The following is a 21,595-nucleotide window of genomic DNA, read 5'->3' on the forward strand; positions in this document are numbered from 1 at the left end:
TGTGTAATATTTATAATATATATATAATTTTAAAGTAGATAACTATATATAACTTTACATGTAGTTATATACCCATATATAGCTATAAAAATAAAGCAAAGTATTATTTTAAAATATTTCCTTTAGAGTAGTGCTAGTCAACCTTTTTTTTTTCCCATTATCACCCCCTAAGGATCCTTTTATAGGCATTTTTTTCCTAATCACCTCCCCCATGAAATCTGAATACCACAGACACATTTATATCTCTTTATATACCTTAAGTATATCTGGGCTTCATACATTTAAAAGGAAGTAGAAAGCATACTTTTTTATTCAGCGTAGGATTAAAAAGGACAAAATAAAAATGTTATAGTGAAAAGTTAAATAAAAATGTAAAAGCTATCAATATTGAACGTAACATAACTATTTGCTGAGAAATTTTTAAAGTAATTTATTTACTTATAAGAATGGTAATATGTCAAATTACATATGGAAATTAGCAATTTATATAAACTAACAATACAAATATAATAATTTTTAAAACATTCAAAATAATCATGTTCCAGCAAAAGTAAAATAATTTTTAAAAATAACTTTAAAAAATTTTTAAGAGAATTTAACTTCAGCTTCATATGAGAAAACAATGTTTAACCTATATAACTACTAGATATTCATTAGAGGGTATCAACAGTTTTTCTTCTCGGCATATGACATACTAATGTTTTGATTAACGTTTAAGCTCAAACATTATTTGAGCTTAAATACACACAATATGATCAATAACTTCCCACCTAGGTATTTATCCAAGAGAAATATAAACGTATTTCCACACCATAACTTGTAGACAGACGTTCATATAAGCTCTTTAGCCTGTAACTGGGAACAAACCCACATCCATCAAAGATGAATGAATAAACAAATTGCAGTATATCCATACAGTGGAATACTACTGAGCAGTCTAAAAGGAATGAACTGTTAATACACACAACAACGTGAATGGATCTCAGAAATGTTAAGCTGAGTGAAAGAAGCTGGACTAAAAAGAATGCATACTGCATGATTCAGTTTACATGAAACCCTAGAAAAGACAAAGATAATCTAGACTCAGAGAAAGCAGTCAGTAGTTGCCCGAAGATGCAGGGGGTGGGGATTGACTGGGATTGAGCAAAGGGAACATTTTGTGGGTGATGGAAATGTTCTGTATTTTGATGGTGGTGAGCGTTACACAGGTGCACAAATTTGTAAAAAGGCAGTGAATTTAAAATAGCATTTTGGGACTTGCCTGGTGGTCCACTGCACTCCCAATGCAGGGGTCCTGGGTTCGATCCCTGGTCAGGGAACTAGATCCCGCATGCTGCAATTAAGAAGTCTGCATGCCGCAACTAAGACCCAGACCAACCTAAATAAATAAATATTTTTTACAAAACAGGTTTTTAAAAAAATAGCATTTTCTTATATGCAAATTATTCCTCAGTAAAATTGATTTTTGAAATGCCAAGAGAAAAAGACCCCTTTCATTAACTATAATTTTGAAATTAGTTGAGGTTCAAAATGGTAGATGTCTTAACATCTTTATGGTGACACTTTAAGTCAAGATTATAATGATTCCTTCGGGGGGAGGGCTTCCCAGCACTCCTTCCTGTGGAGATGAAATCCCGCTCAGTGCTGCCAGGAGGAAGACGAATCATGTCTTTTCCAGACTCTTGGTGTTACGTTTACATTATTATGAGGTTAAATAAGTAACATATCATTCGTTTTACGTTATTTAAGAACAGATATCACTAAGTAATTGAAAGAATCATTCACAAGATGAGTCATTCATAAAATAATTCTTGAGTCTCTAAAAAGGACAAAGAATGTTTCTAGGTTCTGTGCGAGAGGACAGAGATGGGCTTGGTTGCCCCTAACCTCTGCACATTCAGAGTCAAGGGACAACGTGTGTTATGTTGATATTATTATTGTTATTATTTGTTTTCCTAAATATTACTGGGCACCAAGCCACTCATGCTCGTAACTAGTGCTGCCAGGTGGTGGCCTTGATGACACACACCACAGAGCACAGAGTGTGCTCGCTGTAGGTGGCTTCTTGGTTTGAAAATTCCTCCTCTGCTCACTAGCCCTTTTGAGTTCTGCTCAGTTCTATAAACTTTTTGTGACACTTTTTCATCTTTAAAACAAAACAATAAAATGTCACATATAACATAATACAGTGTAAGATTTATAACCTATAGTCCTCACAATCTATTCAATAACATGACACTATATTACATATTAATCTAAGATTATAACACCGTGATAGAACAACAATGATGATGATTATAACATCTAACTCATGAGGGTGTAATGATGTTTATTGTCAGTATTCATGTGAAATATTAGCCCAGTGCCTGACACACAGTAAGCGTTCAATAAACATTGGCTGCTATTTTTACTAACATTTTACAAATGAGAAAATTGAGTCTTAGAAATGTAATTAGCATATACAAAGCTAAAAACTAAAAAAAAAAAGTGTCAGAAGGAGATAAAAAGTCAAGTTTTCCTTTTTCTTAACCCTAAGCTCTCCCCCAATAGCATATAGCATTTCTAGTATTTTCAAAACAAAATTCAAGTCTCAATAGCAGCAGCAACAAAAAATACCATAAATTCAGAGGTGGAGGAGAGTATCTCTAACAGAAAGGGTTAGTTATCATGTTCATATGGATGTTCTCATAGATTATTCTCTTTTTTCCAATTATTTCCTCTTATATTTTCCTTCAGATTAAATTCCATGAATTTCTATGGCCCCGTTAATGATGGAGACTCTCTTTTTATGGAGGGAGCCGTTTATGATTAAGAAGCAATGCCCAAGATTTTTCTACTTGGTGTTTATTCATTCATGAGTATTTACGTTGAGTCTCCTATGTGCATAGCACTGTGCTAGGAAACGTAGGATTTTTATAAATGGATTATGTAATTTCTTAACTAAAGCAACTTATGTACCAGAGTACAAACATACACAAACAAATCTAATATAATAAGTGTACAATACATTACGCTCTGCTTCATTCAGCCATTCAGCAGACAGTTATTATGTGCCCTCTAGGTACTACTGTTGTGCTAGGCTATAGAGATAGATAGGTTTGCTATTCCAGAAGAAATCCCACAAGTGAGTCAGACATGTAACCTTAGGACTGGAATTGGTGTAGGAGAGGAGGTGACGGTGGATGCATGACTGCAGCAGAATGTGTGATGGAGAGGATCTACAGAAGTCCAGAGAGGCCAGCAGAAGTGCAAACGCCATTCCAGGGATGGGCTTCTCCTCTCTTTCCCTTCCAGTCGCTCAGGAACCACTAAAAGACACATGTAGGGACGTGATATTTACATCTTATATGATAGAAAGAACAGCCTGGTGGCAATGTAGTACGTGAATTAGAGAAGCAAAACAGGAGTTGGAAAAAGTGGAGAGGAAACTTCTGAAATAATCCAAGAGAGAAATAATAAGAGTGGGTACCAAGGCAGTGGAAGTGGGGATGGAAAGACATTTGAAATATAAGAAAGTATATGACTTGGCAACTGCGTGTGTGGGATGACAAAGGGAGAAGTTGAAGATGAAACTGCATGTATGATATTCAAAAAGACGGGGGGAATACCTGTTCACGGGAAGAATGGGTTTGTAAAGGAGAATTTAGTATTTACGTGGACACTTTGAGTTTTTGCAGCATCTCTGAGAAATCAGAGTGGAACGTTCAGCAGACAGTGGATCTGGGGCTGGGGAGACACTGGGGTGGGGGGGCATGCCCATTGGGTAGCTGCCAATAGGTAACTGGCACTTAGAGCGATTGGAAGAAATTAAACCAGCCAAGGAAAATATGGGACATAAGCAGGGAAGAGGGGCAGCAGATGACACCATGGGGAGTATGAATGTTTTGGAAACTCGGAGAAATCATAGACTAGCACGAGACTGAGAGAGACCAATCAGAAAATTTAGGCATAAAAACTGGGCGAGAAATATATTACCAAATCCAAAAGATATTGCAAAAAGCCAACAAGAGTTGAAGGAAAGAAGTGGTGAGAGGATCAAATATCAGAAAAAGCTTAAGAATGGTTAGGACTGACTCCATGACCCGAAGGACGTGATACAGAGATAACATATGCATTTATTAATGACCTACTATGTGCTAAGCGCAGAGAGAGAGGGTGAGAAAGAAAGAGGGTAAGCAAGAGAGTGAGAGAGAAAGTCTCAATTACGCATGAGAAGCTGAATCAGAGGGATCAAGTAACTTTCCCCAGTGTCGCACAACTAAAAATGTAGGAAAGCAGAGATTCCAACTAAATTAGGAGCCAATTCATCCCTTTGGGGGTGCAGTCATTACTGCATTTTTAACTTCTTGAAATTAAAAACAATAACTTCAAGCATACAGTAAAGGACAAAAAATGACATCTTTCTGCCCCAATTCAAAATTTAACAAACATTTTGTCATATTCACTTAAGATACAACCCAAAGCCCCAGTCACCGTTCTTCATCCTTGATTCCCAGAAGTAACCACTACGCAGAAATTGTACTATTCTCATTCGTGCTTTGCTCTTTTTATAGCAGGTGGATGTATTAACATACGACGAGAGATTATAGGGTACACCTTTGTGTGTTTAAATTTTTGTGTTAAAATTGGGCCATTAGTTTTTGTCTCAACAGTATGTTTTATAGATGTAATCATATTGATTTCTGTAGGCCTGGTTTGTTCATTAAACAGCTGTAGAGTATTCCATTGGATGGATAGATGATAGATAGATAGATACAGATAGAGAGAGAGTTTTTTCATGATTATTCTATGACATACTATAGGGAAGGCAATATTCAAGCATTAGGAAAAGAATAAAATCAAAGGAGAGAGATGTCACATTTGAGAGCCAAGTGCCTTGCAGTTAATTTTACCCACTGGTAAATTTATTAGTTAGCCAATTGGTTATCATGAACAATGTTCCTAAAGGTATCCTAAAGAAAATAACACGTTCTGGGGCCAATGAACAGAATCGAGTAATTTAACTGGATTTAAATCTGTAAAAGCAGTAGAGAGAAATTACAAAGGCAATGCTGAGACTATGCTTCTGGAGCTTTGAGCACAGCCTGCGGTGTTTTGCCTCTTTACAGGTATTGGGGAAGCATAGGGAGTTCTGTGAGTAGAGAAATGACAAGACATTGCTCACCATGGCCAAGGTACCTTGAGTTGTTTTAATGGTTAATAAAGATAGAGGATATGTATTATTTCAGCCTGATAAAGAGGCTGTATCATGGGGGAGAGTCATGTTATGGTGAGAAAGACAAAAAGGAAGGGTGAAGAAAGGTGCGAAAATTGACAAATCTAGCCTGAAGGCTAATTTGTGAGTTTGTTTACTGCCTTTATTTCTTTTACAAAAGTGTTAACAATGTTTACTAAGATACCCAGTAAAGCATGCCTGCTTCTAAGAAGTTACAGTTACTCAGGTTTATTAGGGAAACTTCATTCTTGTGACAGTTCATCTGTTCAACAAACAGAGTAGATTTACAGCCACGAAAACCTTTGATTTAGAATCTGGGTGTCTTTGGACTGTTCATCTATTACAATGGATCCTTAGTCCTAATGCTTAGAAACTTGAATATCCATGAGTTTTTCTTTTTCCCCTTTTAATTTTTCATTATTTCCCTTTTGATTTCAAGATTGTACATTGTTGCTTTACACAAAATAGAGATAAACAGAATAGCATGTTGATTTTAATAAACTATTTCAGAGCAGAAATGTGAAGGTAATTTACCTGCCAGTTAAACTGTGACATAGTCTAGCACCAGTTGATCAGAAACCACCCTTTTTTTCAGCATTTTAAAACATGAATTTTTATTCTTCCCTGAAAATATCCTCTTTGCAGGTCAAGCCCTAGGTTCATATGCAATTATTTTTGAAATCTTAATTCATATGTCTATTCATCCTCTTTCCTACAAAGCTCATCATCTAAATATTGTCAAACACCTTCAAATGAGCACCTATGATATGAACTCAGGTAAGAGATTCCAGACCCTGAAGCGTATTTTTTTCCAAAAGGAAGCCAGCCATGCTGTAGAGTGTGCCTGTCTTTGGGCTGTCTGTTTCTGCTTTCTAAAAGTTAATAATGGAGAGCACAGCATCCCTGTGGCTTGCTGATTGACTGGTAGAAATGACAGCAAAATGTATATGACTGAGAAGATTTCATCAGTACGTCCTCTGCGCTAGGCTGTTTCTGTAATGTTACCCATAGGTAGGGGCTATTAGATCAAAGATTTTGTGACATCTAATGTCAAGTTTACCCAGATCACATTGATGATTATTTTTAATAAATGTCCATATTATTAGACCACATCTACCAATAATCTTCTAAAAAATCTATAGACTTTTTTAGAAATTTTAGGTTTATAGAAACACTGAGCAAGAAGCCATTGCTCTCGCCCAACTAGTTCCCCTATTATTAGCATCTTTTTTTTTTAAAATAGGTCTTTATTGGAGTATAATTAGTGTGGTACCTCTGATACCATTGATGAGCCAATACTGATACATTATCAACTAAAATTCATAGTTTACTTTAGTATCTTTTTGTTGCACATTATATGGATTTTGACAAATGCATAATGACAGGTATCCACCGTTATATTGTCTTTCAGAATGTTTCACTGCCCTCATAACCCCTGTTCAGCCCTACTTCCCTTCCCCGAAACACTGCCCTCAACCAGTCATTTTGATGTCGTAGCGACACTCTCATGCCCTCAACACATGTTGTCATTGTTTTGGTTTTGCTTTTTTGTTGAGATGTGACTGTGATGAGATGATGAGACCAGTGGCTATTGAAGGACATTTTTACTGAATTCCTGGTTACTATTTTATCATTTCTCTGTTCTGATTCTGTTAGTTCGAGTTAAATATAGCAATAAAAACTGACAAACTGACCAATAGAGTAACTGCTAGATTTCCATTGTTTCAACCTACCGTACCTCTCTCAACCTTGTATATCCAACCAAATCCAAAATGTTTAAAAGTTTAAAAAAGGAAACCACCTAGGCTTCTAGACTTCTCCCAGCCTCTTGTGCTGCTGTGCTCCGGTTCTAGTGACCATCCAACTCAAAAACAAGCACTCCTGCACACAGCTAGCCAAGCAGTGACTACATGGCATAACCCGTGCTTTATACCCAAGTCTTAGATGGTAGCTGGGTGGTTGTATATAGCAGGTTACTGCTTTAAAACAATCATTTATATTCGCACAAAAAGTGAAAGATTAGATTTCTAAGCCCACTTTTTATACTAATGCAATGATTGTATTAGCCTTTCACTTATTAAGTCTAGAAAAATTAGTAAAACTATGGATTTTCATTAATCAGACATAATTACTATTTTTTTTTATATCTTAACAAACCCAACTCCATCCACTGTTCTTCCAGTCACAAGCAAAATAGTAACATAAGCAGATGTAAGCACAAATGAGCATGAAATCAAAAAAAATCAATACCAGGTATGATAAATATATGCGTTTTATTTAGATGTATTTCTGTTAAACATGTTCCTTTTTAAAGACAATTTATATAGAGCCTTTAAAATGACTATAATTCTGATTTCTACCCATAGTACTGAAGAAGCTACTTAGTAACATTCACTTTCAAGGCCATTTTTACTTAACCACTTTTCATTTGATATTTACCACTCTTGCAAAAATATAAGCAAATCAACATCTGTGTAGATTGCTGAGTGTATTCAAGGGCCACGCATGATGAACTCAAGATGAACACAGCAATTCAAAGACTTTTGGAATAAAATTGTTGAAACCAGGGCGCTGGTTTTGCCCAGGGCTCTGTGGCTCTGATAACGAGAGAATATATTTGCCCCCCCACCTCCTATGCTGAGAGCAATCTTGAGCAAAAAGGGTCTGGATTGATATTAACCCATAATGTATTACAGGTCTGAGTGATGTTGATCATAGTGGGCGAAATTCAAACGACATCAGCAGTTGGCCGTTAGGAAATCAAAACCCTATTTTGATTTTTTTCAAAATTAATTATGTAGTCAGAATTCCCCTTACGGTTTTCACAATGGAGTACAAGAACATCTTATTGAATGTCCAACTGAATGACGTAAAGCTCCTTGGAGCTCGTAGTACATGCTTTCAAACTAATATTACTGGATCACACACCACTTTTAACAAGACTTAGCAAAGGATAGCTATTTGAAGAACACACCTGTGGACTATAGATGCCACGTGATCAGCAGAATTTTAATCTGCTGGGATGTTGTAAAGATACCTTATTAAAAGAGCTTCCAATGAGATTAATTGATTAACAGCACAGTTCATCTCCATAGAAAGAATTTGCTTTTTAAAGAAGTCATTGAGTGCTACAAGTTGAATTAGTATTCAATTAACGTCAACATTCATTTTGAGCAACCTGTGAAATATTTTTAAAGAGATACTTAGTAAATTATATCAATAAGCATTTTAATATAAATCAAGATGCAGTTCATTTTTTCCACTTAGAAATATATTACCAAGATGATAGTTATTTGAAAAAGAATAACATTTCAGCTCAGCTCTAACTAATGCCAAATAAAGGTGGTAGTATGTCTTCATTCCTTAAATATTGATTTGGAGAGTCAGGGAATTTCAAGTATATAAAAACCCGAGTGGCAAAAAGTAGAGATGAGAGTCCAAAACATAGGATGCACAAAATAGCCTACTACAATGTTCAGTGCACAAGAGCTAGTAATTATTACCCAATGTGTAGAATTTAACCTAACACATTTTGGAGCAGATTAATCTTTTAGCATTTCGAAAGGAAGGTCAATGGCAAAATAAGATTGATTTGATCATTAAATTTGTTGTTCTCTAACACACAAACCGTTAAATTTTTGTTCCCCGGTTTTTTGGGGTTTTTTTGGTAACGCTATTTATTTATTTATTTATTTATTGGCTGTGTTGAGTCTTTGTTGCTGCGCGCGGGCTTTCTCTAGTTGCGGCGAGCGGGGGCCACTCTTCATCGCGGTGCATGGGCCTCTCACTATTGCGGCCTCTCTTGTTGAGTAGCACAGGCTCCAGACGCGCAGGCTTAGTAGTTGTGGCTCACGGGCCAAGTTGCTCCGCAGCATGTGGGATCTTCCCAGACCAGAGCTCGAACCCATGTCCCCTGCATTGGCAGGCAGATTCTCAACCACCGCACCACCAGGGAAGCCCTGTTCCCCGGTTTTAATTAGCAAAAAGCAATAGCTACCAAACCAGCCAAGTGAAGTTTTGAAACAATTAATGAAGTAATTCTTAGAAAAGCATCTTTATCCTCCATACAAATGATAAACAGGGTTGTGGATGTGTTAGTGTGTGTAGGGATGGGAAAGGAAAAGTAGGAAAGTAAACCTATTTACATATGATTCTCAACATAAATTACTTCACAAATAATGGCACAATGTTCTGCTTTTCTATGCAAACAAAATGTGTCTTTGAATCAATAGGTTTTATAAACACAGTATACAAGATAACGAATTTATAAAATTTTAAAATATGTTTACACACATTAATATTCAGAACTCAAAGAGAAATTTCAGTAGGATAAAAAAGCTTTGGAAATTAAGATGTGTAGAAGGTAAGTAAATTGTGCTAAATCTTCTATCCACCATGAAAACATTTCCTTTCATTCTAACATAACAGTATTTTGGAAATTGTGTCTCCCATCTTTTCACATGAGAAGCTTTAAACACTTAGAAGATGCTATTCACTTTTAGAGCAGGGAACTTGAAGTAATTTTAAAAATATATTCTATCCAAATATGCTTTTTTACTGAAGTATAGTCAAATATATGTTTCTTTAATTAAGTCGTATCTTACCAGGATTCCAAATTTCAGCATTGAATTGTGTGTTAACACTGATGAGTAGAAGTTTTTTTTTATTTTTGGCAAAGCTTCTGAAGCTATAGTTTTCTAGAAATTTAAGTTTTAAGAATATTAGAAATTAAAATATTTAATTCACTTTGAGCAAACCATAATTAGTTGGCAATAAAAGTTTATGTTGGCAAAACATTTCAGGTATAACACAATTGAAAGTGTTATTCTGAAGGCCGTATTTTTATCATGAACATTCAAAAGCAAAAGAACTATGAAATCACTATTTAATTCTATAAAACTAGGCAAGGCACCTTCTTGTTTTTTATGACACTTCCAGAAATGTCATTTCCTACATTCATTTCTACACACAGTCCATACTTTTGAATTCATACTTCTGAAGATGTGAAATATTAGAGAGAAAACTATATTTTTCCTCACTGTATAAGAGAGAGGAAATTGGCTTTGCTTCATACCTGTTTGGGATAAGCAACTTTGCATACATATTTATACTTAAACACAGACACGTTAACACATACTCCTGCAGTTGAAGATTTTATCTTTCACCAACCTCCCTTAGGCTAGTGATGGAGATTATGCTTGACACTTCCCATTTAAATAGCTTAGATGTGTTTTGTCTACTTTAATGACTGTAACTAAAACAAATACATCTGGCATTGCAACCATCTATACACAAACACACATACACCACACATGTGGGAGACAGGGAGGTTGTGTGGGGGGGTTGTATATGCATATTTATACACACGTTTCTGTCCGTGCACATTACATACATTTCAAAAATATTTATATGCATATATATATATATAATTGAAATAAAGTTGCAGAAAACATTCTTTACCACGTGCACTCTAGTAGTTCATATTTTATTATATGCTATTCTTTTATATTTTAAAAATGCATTTCCCAGCCCATATAATTGAGCTCAAGATCCACTAATGGGTTGCTGCTAACAGCTGGAAAAACACTGGCTTAAGTTACAGCAGTATAAATCACATATTGGCAAAATTAAAGATGTTTTCTACTGCGACCAGAACAGCTCTGTACCCACCTGATACCAACATGGTACCAGGAATGTATTACTTAAACGACATATACGTCAATGTTGGGACAGCCTAGCCAGAATGGTTTCATCATCATTGATAGACAGAAGAGTGACTTGAGTTTCGTGAGCCAGGATTAATTGCATTGCTGTTATACACTTACACATAACTGCTTCTTATTTGATGGAAGGCTGCTAAAGTTTTGGGTAGGATGTAAATTTAAAAACACAATGATACTATTTTGGCAAATTGATAAATACTGTCTAGATTTTATGTGGAACAGAAACATGTTCATGACTTCCCAAGAAAATAATGACAAAAATATGTAATGAGTAGAGATTTGCTCTCAGGGATACCTCAAATTATTAGGAAAGTATAATGTTCTCCAGGAAATATTATTCAGTGAAAAAGCAAGGTCTGGAACAGTGTATAAGGGATGCTATCTTCTGTGTAAAAAAATAAGAAAAAAATACATACCTATAGACTTACATCTTTTCTTTGCAAAAAGAAACACTGACGATATAAACCAAAAGCTACGAAAACAGCATGCTGGAGATATGAATCCAAAAGACCTTCTCTGAATATACTTTTTCTCATAATTTTAACTCTGATGATCACATAAATGTTTTCCACTTTCAAAATAATGAGTTGAAAAGAAAAAGCATGTAGTATTTGCAGGATAAAGCAAATATCTCAATATATACTTTTAGCAAGAATGGTTAGAAACCAAGATTTTAATGGAAGTTATTAGTTGCAGTCAAAGGACCAAATTTAAAACCCCAGTAATGTTCAACTGGATTTGGAAATAGCACTATGAACTTTTTCCCCTAAAAATATGTACAGGTATTTCTTGCTTAAGATCAATAACCTATTCCCCCAAATATAATAATGCTCTTCTCCAAAAAAGAGAATTAGGGCTCCCTGAAGGGATGGCTGATCCAGGCATGGGGGAGAAATCGGGCAACATGAGTGTATGGCATCTGTTCATCCCAGAAAGCAGAGAAGCTGGAAAAATAAAGGGGTCATGCCATACAGGCACCAACACGAAGGGGTCCCAGTTAGGCAACAGTGAGACAATTGGCACATCAAAGGAGCATTTGAAGCCCATATGTTCAGATTTTTAGTTAAATAAATAAGGAAGACAGAAGGAGGAAGGGAAGGAAAAACTAGAATAACAACAAAGAACATGGTCTTTGATTCCTTTCTGTGGAGCGAGGAGTGGGAAATCTGTATTAATGGACGCTTTACAGCTATGGGCATCTGTGCTTCAGAAATAAGGCCGTAAAGGTGCATGTATAAGGATGTTTCCTGTAGAACTGTTTGAAAAAACCGTAAATTGGAAGAAACTCCAATGACTACCAATAGGAGATTAATAAAGTAAATAATAGTACATCCATTTATGGACTACGATGCAGCCAGTAAAAACGATGGAGCAAACTTCATGAAGTGACATATAAAGAGGTCCATAATGTATTGTTTAATGGAAAAAGGAAATTTCAGAGTAGTATAAAAGGCTTTATCCCATTTTTTCATGAAGTAAAACAGTATGTGATTATACAAATAAATGTATTTGCCTTAAAAAGATAGAAATCTGGAATGAATGATATAAGACCATTCCACTAACAGTGGTCACCTCTGGGATTAGAATTTGACAGCACCTGTAGGTGGGAGCAGTTTGAGAGGGAATGTTTGCATTTCATTTTATATATTCTTACGTCATCTTGGTGCTTTTTTACGAGCATTGTTGATTTTGTAACACATGGGTAAGAAAAGAGATGATCCCTTCCATGTAACAATTATTCTCTTGCTTAACCCACCTCTCCCATAGATGCCAGGCTGCAAACAAGACCTGCCCCACAGATTACATATGGAATAATCACATCTGCAGATGCCTGGCTCAGCAAGATTTAATTTTTTCCTCTAATGTTGGAGACGGTAAGCCAAACGCTGTATTAAAGACTAAATGTCTCTATTTTGATTAACAAATATTGTAATATTAAAATCACATGTACAATATTCATTTTCATGCTTTGAAATCACTCACTACCAAATAGGACACGTTCTGCTTTGTATTGGTATTATTTTGAAATTCTTTGTAAAGGAACCTACCTGTGTGTGTGTACAACCCTTTAATGAACAACATGGAAATGAAAACACTTGTAAAGGCTTTTTATTGTTTCCCACCACACCCAGAACCAAGTAAGGGATAGTAAAGATGTCCTGACTGTGTTTGTCTAGACTCTGCAGACGGATTCCATGACATCTGTGGGCCCAACAAGGAGCTGGATGAAGAGACCTGTCAGTGCGTCTGCAGAGGGGGGCTTTGGCCTTCCAGCTGTGGACCCCACAAGGAACTGGACAGAAACTCATGCCAGTGTGTCTGTAAAAACAAACTCTTCCCCAGCTCATGTGCGGCCAACAGAGAATTTGACGAAAACACATGCCAGTGCGTATGTAAAAGAACCTGCCCAAGAAATCAACCCCTAAACCCTGGAAAATGTGCCTGTGAATGTACAGAAACACCACAGAAATGCTTCTTGAAAGGAAAGAAGTTTCAGCATCAAACATGCAGGTAAGAAATCTTCATAAACAGTATTCATTTCTCTTACTGGAAATAGTTTTCTCAACACAAAGCAGTTTTCTCAACCAAGATATTGGTTCTTTGTTAGAATGGAACTAGTTAAGTTCTGGAAGATGAATTCTGATATTTGTAACCAATGCTAAATCTCTGTGAGACTTTGCCCCCCAAAAAATAAGGTGGGAGTCCTGGGAACCAAAACCAGATCCAAGCTCAGACTGCACTAAATCCTTGTTCCAGAGACTAAGGTAGTAGCTCTCCACATGAGTTAGAGAACAGATGCATAGGACAGTCACTTGCGGAGCATTTTCAAAATAGATCCAGGTAGCGCACACCTGCCCCCAACAAAATGATGATGCCATCAGATGTAATTTTGTACAGCTGTTCTAAGTGCAGAAAATATGCAAGCTTTACAAAGGATAGGATGATACCGTTTACTGTGGAATTGTATCTAGAAATGAAAATAGTTAAGCTAAGTATAATATTTAATGGAATCAGAGAAATAAATTAATACGTTGTTCAGGGTTACTCAAGACATTCCTTAAACCTGATTCTGCTCCCTTCTTCACCAGAAAAAAATGAGTCTCTTGGACTCAGACACTTTCAGTGTTAAGCCCTGAACCTCTTCCTCTTTGATCTGAGAATAAGCGAGACCTGTGCATTTGACGTTTGCTCCCACTCTCCTTCAGCATCTCGCTCCACCAGTCACGCCCTCTCCCTTCTATACCTTCAATGTCCTCAACTCTAGTGTTCGTCCCCCTCAATTTTTTCTATTTTATTGGCATCTCGCTGCGATTTTGAGCATTCTGTAGCAACCAAGCTCTGTCCTTGTCTTCTGAGTTGCACCAAGACCAGGCATTTGGCATTTGTCTGTTCACCTCTTTCATCTCTCATTTATTCAACCAACTGGAACCTGGTTTATGCCCTAATATTCCACGATCAAGTTCAATAGACCCTTCATTGTCAAATCCGATGGACAATTTGGTCTTTCTGTAAAACTGTCCTTTCCATAGTTTCTCTGTAGGCTCTCCTCTGTTTTGAGTGAGACAACATTGTGCTTTCCTGGTTGTCCTTTAGGTTTTCTGACCACTTGCTGTCCATCACTGGAGTTCTCACTGGGTTCTCTTTTTCCACCCACTCTTTACAGATGGTGATAACACCCCTTCAACAGATGATTATTCACACAACTTAAAACCTTATTTACACTTATAAATTGTATAACTACAATTTATTTACATTTATTTACAATTTAGTATCTGCATGAATACTTCCATTTATCTACAATTTAGTATCTGCATGAATGTTCATCATTACCTTTATCTTCAGTAAATAAACTATCCTTCTTTTTGATTCTCAAGAGTTTGTATTCCCACTTCAGTTTATCTTTCTGATGATTTGTCCACACTAACATGTTAGCTAGTGCATGAGGAGACTTCCATGAATCTAGGTATCTCATTAATGACTTTTATTTTCTTCCATTATCACTTCAGAAGACCTGATAGGAATCCTTGTTTTTCCTCTTTAGAATATTCTGGGCAATGATATTCCAATTTTACTTGCACATCCTACTCTAATCACCAAAAGGATATTTCAAAAATGCAGAATATAGATACTAAATCTTATTAAAGATCATGAAACCATTTTTTCATATTGAATCCGAGTGAACCCAGTATACATTGAAAAACCTGAAATTTTTGTTTACATAAAACTAACCAGCTGGGCTTCCCTGGTGGCGCAGTGGTTGAGAGTCCGCCTGCCGATGTAGGGGACACGGGTTCGTGTCCCGGTCCGGGAAGATCCCACATGCCGCGGAGCGGCTGGGCCCGTGAGCCATGGCCTCTGAGCCTGCACATCCGGAGCCTGTGCTCCGCAACAGGAGAGGCCACAACAGTGAGAGGCCCGCGTACCGCAAAAAAAAAAAAAAAAAAACTAACCAGCCATATTTGTCTACAGAATTCTTATATTAACTTAGTAGAAAAGATTTCTGTCATTGTATTTCTCCTCATCATATACATTGTTCCTTAATGGCTTTCTATTTACTAACTCTCTCCCCATGTTCATTTTTCTAAGTGTATAATTCCAGGCTTTATGCATATACTGGAGCGAAAAAAAGATAGTTTAATATCTTGAAAATATATATACTCCTCATTTTCTCTTCATATTTATTCCAAAATTGTGGCAGGCAGAGTATACATTCTGTGGTTCACTGCCTCAGTCAGCAACTTACATTGATCATTGAGAATTTTATCTCTTTAGTAAAGGAATACCGGTGGCCTTATAATAATGTAATTGTATTTAGAACTGAAAATAAATAAATAACATTCTAACTAGATATGCTTTCTTTTCTGGAGCAAAAGAAATGCTGTTTCAAAATCACATCTGTAGTTTTTCTGTGGTGCATGTTTGATCTTCAGGTCACCTTGCATTTTTCTTGCATTATATCCATCCCCACTGCCACATGTTACGTATACTCATCCTCCAGAAAAATCCTTCAGAGATAGCTCCCATTCACTGGAGCAACAGGGCTGCTGATGTGATTGGCTGCTGGGTCGTTTGTCTTTTTGCCACTACTAGAAACTGGACATCTGGGATAGGAGGAAAGGGACCCTCACAGTGAATACTGTCCCTCCCAGTGCCTTCCCCCAGACCGCACTGTTTTCACATGGAGCCCAGGTGGAGGAGGGAGGCTGAGCCACTCTCGTGCAGCCAGCCAGCTGCCAGTCTAGTCAAGTCAAGAGTGAGGATGGGGCCCTCACTGTGGACCACAGCCCTGCCAGAACGGCTGGGTTTAATCGCTCCAAAGTCTGGCTTCCAAACGAGTCCCAGAGTCTTGTGAATTCTGCCATTCTTACGTGATCACGCTAAATCGGCAGACCTTAAATATTCACATCCAAAATTTCTGTTTTATGTTACTTTCATCTGTGAAGCACAGAGCGCTTCAAAAGAACTAATGCTAACAACACCTCATTCTTCCATTCGTTATTTCTGCAAGCTAGACTCTTTCTTTTTTTTTTTAGGTTTTTCCATTCCTCTTAAATTTGGTAATTCCAGGCACAAACTTTAGCAATTTATAAACTGGAGAACAATTTTATGATAAAATGAGTAACTCTGTTCTAGTTTGAAACTTAGAAAAACACAAAAGTGCATTTGTAGCATAACAAATTCATCTCCTTGGTCTTTAACAAAAGTCTGTCCTTCTTTGTTCCCCTAGTTGTTACAGACGACCGTGTACAAATCGAGTGAAGCATTGTGAGCAGGGACTTTCATTTAGTGAAGAAGTATGTCGCTGTGTCCCTTCATATTGGAAAAGACCACATATGAACTAAGATTGTATCTTTTCTAGTTCGTCATTTTTCTATCGTGGGAAAACGGTGTTGCCATGTTAGAACTATGAGCGCAGAGACTTTGTGGGACTGAACCATGTGGATAATGTTACAGAAATGGACTGGAGCGCATCTGCAAAAGACCTCTTTAAAAGACTGGTTTTCTGTCAATGACCAAACAGCTGAGGTTTTTCTCTTGTGATTTTAAAAAAGAATAATGACTATATAATTTATTTCCACTAAAAATATTGTTTCTGCATCCATTTTTATAGCAATAACAATTGGTAAAGCTCACTGTGATCAATATTTTTATATCATGCAAAATGTTTAAAATAAAATGAAAATTGTATTATAAGCTGGTAAGTTGAGTCCATTACCATCTTACGCCATCAGCAAAACTTGATATTATGAAAACTGTCATCTCCCCCTGCCCTTTCCCCTTTTCTCTAATTGGATGTCAGATTTTGACTGCTGTGTGATCCTGGAAAAGAAAGTTTCAGAGGGACAGAGGTTGCTATTAATTTTATTTAAATTCATCTCTTAATATATTTAATGAGTAGAAATGTTTTGGCACATGACACTTTTGAATTTATATCCAAATGAATCAATAGAAAACATATCATGCTTAGCATGGTTATGCAGTTGAAAGTTATTCAGTGCCCTTGGAGCATTCAGACTCTTAACCTGATGTAATAGCTCTCAGTACATATTAAAATGGCTTTAAAATATTTTTCTTAAGAAGAATCTTTCCACATATTTAATTTCTTCTGACCAGCTAAATACTTCTCATAAGCTGAAGCACTCCTACCCAATACATATAAAATAAATTGGAAATGACAGTTAAATGCTCATATGTGCGAAAAAGGAAACCTTTCAGTCACACAATTAAAGCACTTGTTTTGTTTTTTTTAAAAAGGCAGCACACTCAAATTTCCTTTTCTGGGAACAAATATTTTGCCTACATAAATGCAACCACATAAGTGGTTGGCTTGTTGACAGAGTATTGATTATTTGCTCGTAGGACATGGCTACTAGCAAATAAAAATACATAGCTACTAGCAAATACATGAAAATAAGTAGTCCTGAAAGGAAAAAAAAGAATCTATAAAGTTATGTAAAAATGGCTTTTAAAACTTGCAAATTTAATATAACAAAAACATTTTAAATGGTATAGGTGACTACTCAGTACAGTACAAAATATTAGTATCTATATGTTTTGCTACAAAATAATCTATTTTTTATAATATTTGATTAGAAGGTCGATGCCCTAAAAATGTTGAAACACTGTTTTCAATACTGACTTTTAAAACAATGTTACATGCAAGGTTTACTGAATTACAGGTGCGTACCCTGCACAACTTGAACATCTCGTTCATAAAGTCAGATTGTTTTTTACGCACTGGGAGAATGAAGTAGTCTTTTGAAATTCTCTCATTATACATTTATGGGCCATCTTTGTATTTTTTAAGTAAAGGTGAATCTGAAGCCTGTAGGCAGAAAATATATGAAAATATGCATTGTACAATCTATGAACCAGCTACGCTCTGGGTAATTTTCAAACTTGAGAACAGCAAAAACAAACAAACGAACACAAAAACACAACAGCAGTAGCAACAACAATAATAATGAAACAAAAGCAAAAGATAAGTAGATTTGACAACAGCTATAGTTTTATCAAAATTTCCCCAACAGAACAAATTAGGGAGTCATTACAAAAGGAAGAATGGAATCATAATAAACAATATCTCTCCACCTGCTGGGGAGGCACAATCCCTTGGTGCATAAAATGGTCACCAGCTATACAATTCCACTGAGATCCAATTTAATAAGTTTTCACCACATTTCAACCAAGAATGTAAGCAAACAAACATTATATAATCTGTTACGTTGATCTAGCATCAATCATTTTTAGCCTTGATACATTTTAAATATATTAATTTTTTTTAGATAATGCAGAAAAAGTCTATTCTAAGTTTCCAGTGAGCCCCCTGAGGCCATGTAGAGAATATTAGGATCTGATATAATGACCGTTACAAGTTATCAGCTTAAAAAAAATCTAAACTATGTGTTGACAATTGGTTTCTCAGAATATATGGGTAAGCCAAAGAAATCACTAGACCGAAATATAAAGCGTGAGGCATGCCAGAAAAAATAACATGTAATTTGTCCCTGGAGATGTAATAATTTTGATGAAAGGCGAAAGTAACATCAACAAAGACAATATACTTTGCCAGAGAGTCTTGCAAACAATTTTATATGGACCATAAAAATCTCACTTCACTACATTATAATAATTGAGATTCTGTGGTACTGGTTAAGAAAGTGGACTAGAGATCAAGCTAAATGGTGATTTAAAATATTAGCAAATAGGATTCAGCAAGAAGCTAAAATAGACAGTGAGCATTTTCATAAACTCTGCAAGAGTCTCCAACTACCAGTTGGTCAAATCTCAAGGATAAAAATGAGAAAACACTGGAAGCTTGCAGCAACAGTTACTATATCCAAATCTTGAAAAGTTGATAAACAGAATTTTATGTCTAGAAACCTAACACTGTATACTCTGTTTAAAAGACTCATGGAACAAAATATTTTGGTAAGCGGTTATAAGATTTAGCTTCCATATCTTTTTTTCTTTTTCTTTTTTGGAAGTGGGTTTTGACATTTGCTAACTGCTTGAGTGAAACAGACTCATTATTAGAATTTCTAAAAATAAATTTTGTCCTCCATACCCATACTGCTCAAAGCAGAAATCTGAGGGGTGACCACCAGTGGCATACCCTGGGTACACTTCTTTAAGAGGAGGGATAAAGGTCACTCACTTACCTCCACACAGTCCAGGCTTCCTCCAGGGGTACCCTGCTCTGCGGGAATTTTATTCAATGAGTGTGAGAGAGAAACAGACCCAACAGGTGAGAGAGATCACATTGAAGCAGTTGTTTTGGCATTTTGCCAAAGTTTATGCAACTCCTTATGTGGTCAAGTTTCTATATTAACCTCCCTAGGAAGTGCCATGGCAAAGAGCTGAACCAAGTTCCTGTGGCTCCACTTTGTCTACATTTCTACACCGTTTCCCAAGATATGAGCTCCCATTAGCAGATTTTTCAAAGGATGCTTTTTAGGGACTTTACCTTTTGAACTGAAAATGAGAATAACATAAAAAATAGTATTGCCCACCACTGCAACAGAAGAGAGTGTGTTGACATGTCTGATTTTTTATCTAGAGGAATTGTAGAAAGTTCCGAATAAATCCAATGATTGTATCCTAAAGAAGCATAGAGTCCACCCAGAGAACTGTCTAAGGAAGTCCATGACACGTACATTATAAAGTAAGTACTGGTTTATATGTTCGTATTTGAATTTTTAATATATTGGCTATTTTTTTAAGTGGAGAATAGCTATCTGTTAACTTGTGGAAGTGTAAATGGGGTTTGATGGTTTGAAAAAAAAATTTAAACCAAAGTTTCACACGCTCTTTTATCTTCATTCCGTAGCCAACAACTAATTGCTTTAAAAAAAAGCATTCTGTAAGAAAAGGATCACTGGACTGGGAATCAAAAGCCAGGTTTTTAATCCTGACTTTTCTGCTTTGTCCTTGAGCAAGTCACCAAAATCTTCTGAGTCTCAGCTTCTTAATCTGTGAAAAGAAGGAGTTGAATTAAATTGTGCAGGATGTCCAACTCTGAAGTTACAAACTTTGTACTAAACTACATACAGAGTGGGGCAAAGAAAAAAAAAGAACATTTTAGAGAACTTCAGGGAAGCCCCACTCCTGTGATTAGTGACCCCATTAAGAGGAACTATTAATCTTTTAAAAGTGTTTCATAGGGCTTCCCTGGTGGCGCAGTGGTTGAGAGTCCGCCTGCCGATGCAGGGGACACGGGTTCGTGCCCTGGTCCGGGAAGATCCCACATGCTGCGGAGCGGCTGGGCCCGTGAGCCACAGCCGCTAGCCTGCACGTCCAGAGCCTGTGCTCCGCAATGGGAGAGGCCACTACAGTGAGAGGCTCGCATACCACAAGAAAAAACAAAAAGGAATAAAATACCTAGGAATAAACCTACTTAAGGAGACAAAAGCCCTTATGCAGAAAACCATAAGACACTGATGAAAGAAATTAAAGATGATACAAACAGATGGAGAGAAATACCATGTTCTTGGATTGCAAGAAACAACATTGTAAAAATGACTATACTACCCAAAGCAATCTATAGATTCAATGCGATCCCTATCAAACTACCAATGGCATTTTTCACAGAACTAGAACAAAAAACTGCACAATTTGTATGGAAACACAAAAGACCCCGATTAGCCAAAGCAGTCTTGAGAAAGAAACACGGAATTGGAGGAATCAGGCTCCTGGACTTCAGACTATACTACAAAGCTACAGTAATCACGACGGTACGGTACTGACACAAAACCAGAAACACAGATCAATGGAACAGGATAGAAAGCCCAGAGATAAACCCACATACATATGGTCACCTTATCTTTGATAAAGGAGGCAAGAATATACAATGGATAAAAGACAGCCCTTCAATAAGTGGTGCTGGGGAAACTGGTCAGCTACATGTCAAAGAATGAAATTAGAACACTCCATAACACCATACACAAAAATAAACTCAAAATGGATTAAAGACCTAAATGTAAGGCCAGAAATTATAAAACTCTTAGAGGAAAACATAAGCATAACACTCTATGACATAAATCACAGAAAGATACTTTTTGACCCGCCTCCTAGAGAAATGGAAATAAACACAAAAATAAACAAATGGGACCTAATGAAACTTAAACGCTTTTGCACAGCAAAGGAAACCATCAAC

General features: G+C 36.5%; 1 protein-coding gene across 1 annotated transcript in view; it reads left to right on the plus strand.

Moving 5' to 3' along the window:
* The window catches only part of VEGFC (vascular endothelial growth factor C), a 79,697-nt gene extending 62,564 nt beyond the window's left edge, over positions 1–17,133 (plus strand). Inside the window, exons 5-7 of the mRNA XM_032618230.1 lie at positions 12,706–12,812; positions 13,116–13,449; positions 16,667–17,133. Of these exons, the coding sequence (XP_032474121.1) occupies positions 12,706–12,812; positions 13,116–13,449; positions 16,667–16,781 (556 nt within the window). The 3' untranslated portion in view covers positions 16,782–17,133. The remainder of the gene's footprint in view (positions 1–12,705; positions 12,813–13,115; positions 13,450–16,666) is intronic.
* The last annotated feature ends 4,462 nt before the right edge of the window (positions 17,134–21,595 follow it).

The sequence above is a fragment of the Phocoena sinus genome, chromosome 21, assembly GCF_008692025.1.
Source record: "Phocoena sinus isolate mPhoSin1 chromosome 21, mPhoSin1.pri, whole genome shotgun sequence".
NCBI lineage: Eukaryota > Metazoa > Chordata > Mammalia > Artiodactyla > Phocoenidae > Phocoena > Phocoena sinus.